Source organism: Lissotriton vulgaris, chromosome 9, assembly GCF_964263255.1.
Source record: "Lissotriton vulgaris chromosome 9, aLisVul1.2, whole genome shotgun sequence".
In the NCBI taxonomy this organism is placed as follows: Eukaryota; Metazoa; Chordata; class Amphibia; order Caudata; family Salamandridae; genus Lissotriton; species Lissotriton vulgaris.
Window position 1 is genome coordinate 556,298,557 of NC_141697.1, and position 12,799 is coordinate 556,311,355.

The 12,799-nt window shown below is 43.4% G+C and overlaps 1 protein-coding gene across 3 annotated transcripts in view; it reads right to left on the bottom strand.

The window, feature by feature from the left end:
- LOC147691774 (atlastin-3-like) overlaps positions 1-12,799 on the bottom strand; it is a 269,624-nt gene that overhangs the window by 114,456 nt on the left and 142,369 nt on the right. For all 3 annotated transcript variants that reach the window (XM_086938068.1, XM_086938066.1, XM_086938067.1), the window contains exon 4: positions 6,990-7,094. In XM_086938068.1, coding sequence (XP_086794194.1) covers positions 6,990-7,094 — 105 coding nt within the window. The remainder of the gene's footprint in view (positions 1-6,989; positions 7,095-12,799) is intronic.

Genomic DNA, 12,799 nt, shown 5'->3' on the forward strand with positions numbered 1-12,799 from the left:
AAGACTGCCAGATGGTTCACTACCAGAGAGATCGCAAGTCTGAGCCCAAGTCCATAGCCTCAGTGCCTCCAAATACAGCGGAAGCCCACACAACCCTGTTTGCAGTCATGTTGCCTATCAGCTTTCACCACCAACTGATGGAAGATAGGAACTATTTGAGGACAAGGTGGATCGTTTGAACCTGGAGTCGATTAAAAGGAGCTTGCTGCTCTGTGCAAAACCAGAGGTGTCCTTCTGCAGCACACTGAGGTGACCATGCTAACCAAGGGAGGATGCATCAGGCACTACCATGGCAAACACCAGTGGAAAACACCAAGGTCTTCTGCATCTTAAGTGATCCATCAACTGCCACAAATTCATGTCTTACGGTCACCTCAGTTTTCCAAACATTGTCCATGAAATCTCCCCAGCGTAAGAACCACTAGTATATGCATGTGCCACTGAGCGTGAGGCACTAACAAGATGCAGGAGGTGAGCAGGCCCAGAAGATGCACAACCATCAGTGACGGAATAAGAGCTCTCTCCCGAAATATCAGGACAGTCAAAATGTCCCAAGCTCACTGGCGAGGTGATGCTGGAAAGGCGGAGGCAAGACTTGATGAGGTTGGCGGAAAATCCTACATCAAGGGACAAGACTATCACAGACTGCAGGTGGCCCATTACTAGCTTAGACAAGACAGTCATCGACTTATGAGAGTACAGAGCCCCCCAATCTACAAAGATGTGCCACAACCAAACTATTACCTTTGTGATGACTTAAGGCGCAGATGTTAATAAAAATGGTAAGACAGTGAATTGATAGTGACACACCATAAAATGCAGGTACTTACAGTGCAGCCGCATGATTGGTATATGAAAGTATCAGCCATGCACATCAAGGGCCATCAGCCAATTTCCCCACTCCAGAGATAAGAGTTGTGCCCAGGAAAACATTTTAAATTTCTCCTTGTGGAAGAAGGAGCTCAGAATGCGAAAGTCAAGAATGGGACAGAGATCACTATCATTCTTGGGAATAACAAAATAACAAGAATAGCATCTCTACCCTATTTTGATTTCTGGAACCAACACCATGGCACCTTTTCTAAATAGAGTTAGATCCTCCTGCTGCAGAATGCGAACATGGTAATTTGAGGTGATAAACGGAATGGGGGGATCGGAGGGGGCAAGTCCTGGATGGGAGAACTCAGCCTTGCCTCACAATCTGAAGAACATAACTGTGATGGACTACTAGTGTCTCCAAAGGTCGAACACCTCCCTCCCTGTCCACAGGCTACATGAGTTTTTGCCAGGATGGATAAAAGCCGTTTCCCTGGGGACTAGGGAAGAGAAGTTAGACTGCAGTTAGCCTCATAACCCACCACGCCTCCACAAACCCCTTGTCTGCAAAACAACGAGCCTGGATGCTGCACAGCCTGCAGGGGGCTGGCATAGGGGAAAAGACAGTCCTATTTAGCCTCTGTTGAAATTGTGGCTCTGTTGGTAGTAATAGAGTGCAGGCGAAGTCAGTCCTAACATCAGTCTGTCCCTGCTTAAAGCACTCCGGTGTTTCTCTGGTTGTCTTGATGAGAAGAAAAAAAAAAAGGAAAAAAACGGTCAAAGTGCGTGTCCATAAGATTCTCTTGAACACAGCCCATAAACCGAGTGGAGCATATGCAAGCATGGTGGGAGATGGACAGGCGCGCCCACGCACAGAGCCACTGAGTCTACTGTGTCAACACCAAAATGGAAAATTTGTTTCACAGCTTCCTGCCCGCTGCACACAACTTTCAAAAACCAGTCACAAGAGTGGTCAGGATTGTTCAGAATTACCATTTGCACCATCTCCCACAATGAGCGGTAATAACAGGGCAGAAAACAAGCTGTGTTCATTGAGCAAAGGGGGAAGCTCCCTAAAGAGAAGACTTAATTTCCACAGTCTTTTTAACTTACTATCTGGAAGAATACAAGGGAAATAGTCAGGGTTATGCTTGAAGAAGAGGAAGCCTGAACCATAAGGTGCCCATGGGAGGGGTTAGTCATTAGGAAATTGTGGTCCCTTCGTAGTAGGAAATGGCAGGAGGGCTCCCTGGAGTAAAAATAGCCTAACTTGAAAGATCAATGGTTTCATGTCTGAAGAAGCATACTGAAAAATCGCTGAGAATGTTGGGCAGGTTCTTCCCCACAGTCAATGACAGTTCAAGAACGTCTTCCGCCTTATGCAAGACCACCTTAAAATAGCTATGTCTTCGGTGGAAGGCCCTAAATGTCACTCCAGAAAAACCACCAATGTGGTATTCAGGCCTCTGGCGTACTGCAGGGCAAGACGGTTGCTACTATCCATACCAATGGGGTGCAGGAGACAGCCCATCTCACTGCTATAGTCATTGTTATGACATGATGTGAGGCACCTGAACAGTGTCTGAATCAGAGCCAAACAGCTAGGCCAGTATTGCCTGGGTAAAGGAGCAATGTGAGCAAGGTCAGCACCAAGGACCAGGAATTCAATACGTAGAGTAGGACGCTTCGGGTCTGGAGAGGACATCGGGCCAGATCTGGTCCTAAATCTATCTCCACTAAATGCAAATCCGAAGTCAACTTCGAGGCTAGGGTCAGGAAACTTGGCGGTCAACTGAAAAACATACCTCTAGAGTGGATGTGGGGTCTAGGAGCCGAAGAATCCCTCTTTGAGATTTCTTGTGCTTCTTCTTGGAGGATTTCTGTGTTCTGTTCGAGGAGGCCCATTTCAAGGACTAACCAAGTGAAGGAAAACAGAGCAGGACCTGGCTCGACAATGCTTCTTCTGCGCTCATCTGAAGCCTGCACTATGAAGAGTTTGGCATTCAGTTCCTTGATGGTTCTGGCATGTATAAGACAGCAGTTCTCATACAACTTCGAGTTGTGTTTGAGTCCAGGCACCAGAGATGTGTGAATTAGAGATCAAAATCTGTCTGTTGCACGAATGGTATCGTTTAAAGCCTGAAGGTTTTGAATGAGACTTTCCTGCAACACTGCAGAGAAAAATGTTGTTCTTAAAATATTCAGAAGAAAGCAACTCCGGATCGGCGTGGAAATAAGGAATGGAGGTCAGTGTGCCACGGTGGCATCTTATAGAATTCTGTGAATTCCTATTCAGGTTGGATCATGGAGCTGAGGTGCCACCTATTGGTGCAGAAGTGCTATTTTAACATTCCAGATTCAGGCAGACACCTGCAGGAGATTCAAGACGTGAGGAATCTGCAAGAAGTATTCTTCAGAAATGTGTATTAAGAAGATGCATGCTGCATTATAGCTATTACATAGTATATATCAGAGGAAAAACAGAGAAACGAAACATGATGGAAAATGTGGCCGTGAACAGATTGCAGTTTATATGCACTATCAGTATACACACCTTGTAATAATAATAATAATAATAATAATAATAATAATGTTTTAAGCCCATGATTAATAGTTTAATTATGTTTTTTTTTTTTTTGAAATGTCTAGTGTAACTATTTGTTCATGGCACAGTTGTCTGGTGCCTAAATCTATAAACTTTCCACTTCAGGAGTTTAAGTTGAAATTTCATTAACAACAAAAAAAATGTGATCTATGTGCAGTTTTGCCCTAGTCAAGTACTACAACTCTCGGAACTCCAAAGATGTGATACAGGTGTGGTTAAGAACACAGAATTGAACAACAATCTCTAGGATCCATTCACTTTTGCAGACTTTCAAACAAGTTTTCACGAGTGCAAAATTCCACTAAACAAGTATCTGAAAGCGTGAACCCAAAACCAAACAAATAATTAATCACCTGCCTTAGTTTTCCAGACATGGAGATGTGTGTGCGAGTCAGTTACATTTCTAACAAATTTCACCAGAACAGGTATGGAAAGAATGACTAGAAATATATTAGTGTAGAGTGAACACATCCCAACAGGTAGCCCATCATAGATGGAAAAACAATATTAATTAATGCGGCATTCAATAATGTTGAGAGGGGGAAACTCTGGGGGAAGCTGGCACGCTGGGGAATTCCTCGGGACATCTTGAACATATTGTCACTCCTGCACACCGATATGTGGGTCCAGGTGAATCTGGGAGGGGGAACCCACCTCTCTAGAGAAGTCCCCACAGCCAAAGGCCTGAAGCAGGTTTGTGTGCTGGCACCCACCCTGTTTAATCTCTATATGGCCAACCTCCCTCAAGCTCTAAACATCAGTAACGCACATGCTCCCAGGCTTAGAGGCAAATCACTGACCAACCTTCTGTATGCAGACGATGTGGTGCTGCTTAGCCACACATACGTCAGTCTTCAACATCTACTCAACGAAATGCAGAAATATACCGTAGAAAATAACATAAAAATCAACTAAGAAAACTCGGACTGTGACAGTGAATAACAAAAGAAGATGGCAGAAGCACCTGGGAGGTATCCAAATCGAATCCACTACTGATTACAAATATCTAGGTGCTATGTTTAAAAAAAATAATAACGTTTGAGAGGGGTCCGTGGTCCCCAGACCCACTCCCCCAACATTTTCTTTTACATTGACAAAGGTAAAGAGGTCCCAAGGGGACACCTTCCCTTTAGCGAATGCCTTACCAGCCCAACTCAAGAGTTCGTAGTTTTCTATGTTTAACAACTGGATTTCAGAAGCAAAACACAGACATTCGGAATTTGGAAGGGACGCATACAACTCACCCGTCACAAATACCGAATCTGTATGAACTGCAATCCCATTTTCAGAGTTGGGAAAGGTTTACCAACTCCTAAAAAGTGATTAGCATATAAAAATAATTCTGTGATCGCAAACTCCAAACTGGAGTGTTTGCGACCGTAAAAATGTAGAATACTCTCTCGGAGGGAATGACAAGTCTTTATTTGGGCCTTTTAAATTTCCCGTTCATAATGATATGTGAATGTGAACGAACCCAACACCGCCTGACACAACTTTCTAGAAGGCATGGAAGCCATCGCCAAATGGATGAAAAGCAGCTGCCTACAACTAAACACCAACAAAACAGAAGTACTCATCATGGGCCCACACCCCGATGCCTGGAACGACACCTGGTGGCCCCCCCCGCCCTCAGAAGCCCACCCACCCACACGGACTACGCACGCAACCTGGGAATCATCCTGGACTCAGAGCTCAAAATGGACTACCAGATCAACTATGTCTCGTCCTCCTGCTTCCACACCCTCCGCCTCCAACGCAAGACCCTCAAATGGATCCTCTTCGAACACAGAAAGACAGTCACTCACGCCCTGGTCACCAGCAGGCTCGATTACGGCAATGCACTCTATGCCGGTATAAACAAAAACCTCACCCACAAGCTTCAGAACATCCAAAACGCCGATGGCAAGACTGGTCCTCAATCTGCAAAGACAATGCCACATCTCACAGCACCTGCGCACGCTCCACTGGCTCCCCCTTGAAGCTAGAGTCACCTTCAAGATGCTAACCCACGCTCAGAAGGCCCTCCACAACACCGGACCAGCATACCTGAACAGACTATTCAAATTTTACGCACCCCAAGGGACCCTACAATCAGCCCAGCTCTCCTACGCCGTGGTCCCCCGCACCAGAAAGACCAGATCAGGGGGCCACTCCTTCTCCTTCCGCCTGGCCAGAGCTTGGAACGACCTTCCGCTCCACCTCAGACAGATAACATCGCTCCTCATCTTCGCAAGAAACCTAAAAACCTGGCTCTTCGACAGACCCCCTCCTTGATGGACTAGATTAGAACTTGCGACCCCCAGCGCCTTGAGAACCTTATGGGCGAGTAGTCACTTTTAACAAACACCCGATTGATTGATTGAATTAATTATTTTCTTTAATTATTTCAAAATTATGTTTGGGTTATTGATAATTTCTTATCTAGTCTGAAGCACAGAATAGCATTTTAGTAATCAAGAAAAGCCACAACAAGGTTTCGCTCTGAAAAATAATGTTTCAAATGAGATTTTCTGTACTTTTCTTGACAATTAGCTAAATTAAAAGCACAATGAATTTGAACACACTTTCAAACGTGTTGAACAGAAACCTTTTGGTTTTTTTGGATGAAGGGGACAGATATAGTTAATGTAATAGGGCTAAGGTATATTTTGGCCAAGGTGGGAGCAGGTTGAAACAAAAACAATTTTAAAATGTGTCTTTAACTTTACATGTTAAAGTGATCATTTCTAAAAAACATTAAGAGACAAACTCCGGTTAACGTTTGTCTGATTACTAAAAATTATGCAATTAAGTGATTTTTAAACATAATAAAAACAATTGACATCACCATGGAGAAATTAAACCATAGAATACAATAAATTAATTTGAACTACATTCTTAGGTGGATTATCACTACCATATCGGACCCTGATTTTCAGTGATTGGGACTTTTTCCCCCCTTTAGGTTTACACCAACTGAATGGTTTAAATCTTTAAAGAAGGTGGTCCTTGAAAAACAGAACAGCAGGTATAGGAACATAAAAAATTAAACACATTTCCGAATAGGCCATGTCGATGAGTATTATTCACTACTGGAAGAACCTTCAACATCATGAAATAACGGATGTTTACTTATGTGTTACCTCTTTTGTTTGGGTTCAACAATAACTAATTATTGGAAACTTTAACATGGATAATTTTAAGAATAAATTAAAATGCCAAATACCTTATCCTTGCATCTGAAATGCTTTGATCCAAGAGATATGTGGAACAAATTGTGTGCGTGTCCATGTGTATACAAAGGAAAGCTTTTGCTAAATACCTGCTCATTAAAATACATAGAAATGTAATTCGCACTTTATATCTGTAAAAAAGCAATACGTTAACAAGTATACTCCATTCTCGATAGAACCTAGAACATTTTTGTTAACTTTTTCAGCTCAATAACTGCCACAAAAGATTGTTAGAGATGGCATTTTTTTAAATGAACGTTCAGGGTTATCTGCAAATTACTAAATTGTGTGGATTCTGAAAAACCTAACTTAAACTTGAGGGTGGGCTATACAGACTAAGCATTTCTATTACTCACTTGGATGGAGCTGGTCATTGTGCTGAGAGCGAAGATGGTAGCACAGTCTTTTACTGTTGATTGGCTGTCAAAAGCTCCCTGGGTGTCCATCAGAACTACTGCAACCTATAGAAGAAAGAGAACGGTAGAAACATTTAAAAGAATGTTTAGCTTCGATCTAAACCTTCATAACAGCTGTGACAAATCTGTCACAAAATTTCAGTTTGCTCAAAAAGAGCAGCATGAATATTAATGCAGGGAGAAGTTATTGTGGGGTGACAAAGAAGCCCACACAGACAGCACAAGGTGAGCAGAAAATGTATTCCAGTATAGATAAGGTGCAGTAAATGAATGTATATGGCGAGCAGCCACCGCGGCCATCCACTGTCAATCTTAACGTGCTCACAAAAAACGAAATGCCACTTTCCATGACCAACATGTGCAAACACACCACATTCATCCACAAACATACTAATATCGTGACACAACCACGCTACGCCTTATGCCCTGGCCAGAGACTGAAAAGGACCGTCACCGGCCCTGGGCCATAATTTGAAATATTACTAGCCCCTGCTGCCTGGCTAGCTTGCCTTTGCCCTGCCTTTTGTGCTGCCCGGCCCCGCTCGCGTCTGCCTGTGAGTCTGAGGCTGCAGGCCAGCCCTCAAGTCGGACAGTCGGCTCCTGCCGTGAGGGGAACGGCTTCGCCATACAGCATCCATTATTGCCGTGAGGGAAACGGCTAGCGCCAGTGGGGATCCTCCCATCGCCGAGAGGGGTGAGAACTACATTTCCCAGGTGCCCAGGGGGCCACGGCGCTCCTGTGACGCCACCGCCTGCGCTCGGAGGCGCTTTAAAACAGCAGAGCGCCGAGCGCTCAGTGGGTGCATTTCCTGACCAGAGACTGACCCTAATTTTTGCAGCTCCTGCCGTGAGGGGAACGGCTTCGCCATACAGCATCCATTATCGCTGTGAGGGCAACGGCTAGCGCTGGCGGGGATCCTCCCATCGTTCTGAGAACTACATTTCCCAGGTGCCCAGGCGGCCACGGCGCTCCTGTGACGCCACCGCCTGCGCCCGGAGGCGCTTGAAAACAGCAAAACGCCTCCCGCATCGCGGGACGCCCGCGGGCGGCGCCGGGAGAAGCCCGGGACAAGGGAGGGACCGTCAGAGGCCGTCAAAGGCCGGAGGAGGCTGGGCTGGGCCAGTACCCTTGGCTGCCTACTACGTTAAGGTATTAGTTGATCTAACTCTTCTCATTTAGTTTATCTTTGGTATTGGGCTGTCAGCCTGTGGACGTGCTAAGCAAAATACATCTAAGCACCACAGTCCTTATATTTGGTGAGATTTTGGAACACCCAATATGGCTGAGATGAATAAGCGGAAGGGTGTTGCTGGTTCATTAGATGAATTTATATCCAGGGCAGAATCGTTAATGTGCCGTGAGATCGACATGGCCCAGCGATGCCTCTCACTTGACCCTTCAAGTCTTCCAACATATGGTCAATCTACTAGCCTACTTGCTAGTCATTTGCCGAACACTGCCCTAAACCAGAATGAGGGTAGTAGCCCTCAGACTTTGCAACAAAGTTTGAACAATTCCGCATCTGGTATCCCACATAAAGAACCAGGGATAGCTGGGATTTTTACAAGACTACGACCACAAAAGTCTGGTATAGCAGTGGAAAGCAAACCAAAGGCTCAGACAAAGGAGAAAAAAATGGGTGAAAAGAAAGGGAAGCCGAATGCAGCCGTGGGTCGCAAGAAAGGGGACAGTAAGGTGCATGATTTTGTTGAAGTCAAATGCAGATCAATTGGAGTTCAAACTGACATTGGATTACGATATAAACCCCGGTAAACACGGTGGGAAGGAGGAAAGAGAAGATGCACAATGGTGGAAATTTTTAAAAATGCTTTAGATATGATACAGTCCCAGATAGATGAATTTTTAAATTCTAGATTGATAGTCCTTGATGGCAATGTAGAACAATTAGATAAATTGTCCGTGAAACTATGTTCAACCATTGAAGAGGGCAAAGGGTTGATTGAGGATGGTACCTGTTTATTGAATGAATTGGAGACTAGATACATGGAAAGTCACAAATCAACTAATATTGTAGATAGTACAAACCATCCAAGCTCCATACTGACAAGGGATGATAGTGCGGGGATTATTCCAACAGGACAGGTAGATGGTACATCGATAAATAATAACAATACTGCTCTGGCTGCCAATAGTATAGATAACACAAGGAATGAACCAAGAGAGGAAATTATTCACAGCCCAAAGGGGACTGACCTGGTACCAAATACAGATATTCTGAGCCTACCACCGGCTGCATGCCCTTATGTATTAGTACTATCAGGTGTCCCAGTCCTAAAAAGAGAGCAAAAATAATCATGGGACAGCCTTAGGAATAAAGTGGTCAACTGGCTTTGCAAATACAAAAAGTTTAACCCACATAAGAGTGGTGAAATCCTGATGGTGAGATGGGTAGGGTGGGTAGGTGCTTCACCAAAAGATATACAAGGGGATTGTATTATTGTGAACCTTAGATATCCCCATACTGTCCATAAGTTACTAAAAGCACATGAGGAGCTGCCATCTCAAAGCTCTGACATCCAAGCCTCACCATTAGGATACTTTTACAAACCGTGTGTGCCAATATCAATACAAAATCCAGGGACTCTTAGATTTTTGGAAACCCCAAACAGTTTCAATGAATTATCGTCCTTGGAGGCGGTTGATTGACCACAAATAATTCATATAGATAAGGAAGAGGAAGTGGTACATATAAGTTATATTATAGAGGGGCTCGTTACCTTTGACATGGAAGGTGGTGGTGGTGAATGTTTACCTTGTATCCCTACCTTAAGTTCTTTATGTGAAACAATGTTGCTCAGGAGAGTTAATGGTACCAAATCCGAGGCAACAGATACATTACATAGTGTTACTAGCCCTAATGGTGTCCCCGTACCACCTAGTGTTACTAGCCCAAATGGTTTTCCAGATCTAAAAATGATATCATGGAATATAGCTGGCCTGGGATCAAACACTAATGACCCTGAATGGAACAATGACATCAATACAAGTGACATCTGTATTCTTCAGGAAACATGGGCTACAAAAACTGTACATAGGGTAGGATTTAAAACTTTCCAAATAAATGCAGTCCCATCGGTGAGGGGTCGACCCTCTGGAGGTCCTATTATTTACGTTTAAGTGACCATGGATATTACTGTCAGTAAATTAAGCATTGACTCACTTGATATACTTGGAGTCAAAATAGTTACTAACGATAAAAGGGTTCTACATCAACACAATATTTACAACAGACCTTGTCCATCCTACAGGGAGTCTGCCACAATAGAAAAACTGGATTCATTTTTAAATACACTAGATACAGGAATAAGCAAAATATTATGCAGCGACCTGAATTGTAATTACGAACCCATTACAGGGTTAGATAAATTGCTAGAGGACGAAGATAGTGCCAATAATATACCATCATTGTCCAGTAGTGGGACAGTTCCTGGCACCATCCTAGCCCTCCAAATTACAAGGGTAATGGCTGGCCATGGTATGAGGGCATGTAACGGGTGTTTACCTTCCGACAGCCCCAAAGCCCCAACTTTTTTTTAGATATGAGTGCCAAAGTAAAATTGATTATATTATCCTATCATCGGATATTTGGTCATTTGCTGTAGACATGGAAATAAGATCTAGAACAGATAGTGACCATCGCCCACTTGAAATTAGTCTTTCGAGGAGTTTATTTTTGGGACAGAGCAAGAATTACAGAATATGGCATGCTACCCCAGACAATACTATAGTTAGTAACAATCGTCGTGTAGTTAAATGGGCATACATATTGGCAGAAGAAGACCTAGTGGCCAACATTTATAGTGCTTTTGCCAACATCTTCGGCACATATGGCGCTTCCCATCACGAGGCCAAAATATTTCTCGATTTACATAAGAAGTTTTTCAAGGAACTCCTACCGCTAATGACAAAAAGATTAAAAAAAGGTGGACGGAGTTGGTAATTCTCAGTCAGTAGGAAAACCTTGGTTCAATAGGGAGTGTCGTATTGCAAAGTCGACCCTAGTCCAGGCGATAAAAAACAATAATGTTTTGGCAGTTAAAGAGGCCAGAACAAAATACAGGAGAACCCAGGTAGAAGCGAAATCTTCCTGGGACGAAGAAGTCTGGTCCAGTATGTTATATGCTGCTAAAATGAAGGACCAAAAACTTTTCTGGGAAATAGTGGCAAAGGGTAACAAAAAAGAAAAGGGATTGTGTGAAGTCTTTCTCGATGAGACCACTTGGATAAACCATTTTACCAAGTTATATGATGTACCAGAGGGGGACAAGGTTTTTCAGGTTGCATATACATCGCCAACTCTAGACACAGAGAGCACTCCCATAAACTTTGACTATCAGGAGACCGAATTAGCTATCGCCTCAGTTAAAGATGGGAAGGCCACGGGGCTTGATAAAATACCAGGCGATCTATTTAAACATGAAATTAATATCTGGGTTCCTTATATTAATCATTTATGTAATGTTGTCGCTGCGGGTGCAGAAATTCCGGACACATGGAGAGGTGCGGAAACAATCACTATTTTTAACACGCATTTACAATGCAATAGGTCTCGCAGCATTAAAGTTTGAGTTACTGGCACTGTAAATGACAATGCTTTGCATGAATTATTTTTTTTATTTGCAATTGGTATATAAACATTGTTTGTGAATGGTTAGCTGTTGCTTATGCTAAGCAAAGTTGGCAGTAATATAGAGTGCTAGTCTTGCTTGTTATAAGCATGCGGTATTTAAAGCGCTCTGATACCTGCGGGTAAAGTTTGCGCTATATAAAAGTGAAAACGAATAAATAAATAATAAAAGCCTACCTGTACCACGTCCATTCTTATTCTGAAATGCCACATATCTTTGGGTCCCTCTACTTATTAACTGCACCACCACGAACCACAACATTGGACAAACCATACTGTGTGGAGAGGCACTCCGGGATTTCTGAGGGCGGCATGGGGTCAGACAGAAGGCAGCAATCTGCTGAACAAACTCTTACAAACATAAGCAGAGCCATCATGTAGGTTGAGACCGGCACAAAACTGGAGAGTACATGTGCACCCCTTTCTGACAAGGCAGGCCTTTCATGGTTGACAGATTGTAGGTGTAATACATTTTCCTAAAATCTTTGCTAGACATGGCACGTGGTCACAGTTTTTTAAGCTACGGAGAGATCTTGATAAAATAGAGTTCAACGCCTGCACTTTTAAGCGAGTTTCTGCCAAAGCAGCTGAAATGCTGCAAATGTTGCTGAAAACGGTGCCCTCTAGGGATCTGTCTTGCACTAATGCACTATAAAAAAAAAAAGACTGTCCACCTGCCTCACGAGAACACAGGGGGGGGGGGGGCACTCTGCAGCTGCCAAGGGGTCGTCCTACACATAATAGATGCGTCATATATATATATATATATATATATATTACTGAATATCCTGCTAATCTGGGCAAATCACTGAATCTCCCCGTGTTTAACAAAAAAATGAATGTGTCCTCATGTAATGCAGTTGGTGGTGCTGTGTAAAGCGCTCTGATATCCGATTCGGGTTAAGTTGGCGCTATATAAAACTCGGAAAAAATATATATATATATGATAGAGTAAACATCTGATCTGCTTTAACATATCTACCTGAATCACTAAATGTCTAACAGGCAAGGGCCCTCGGAATATGTAAGATCACTCACCGCAAAGTCACCGCACAATATAGTGCCTCCTCAGCTGTCAAGTCTGAGGCTAGCTGCTAATGC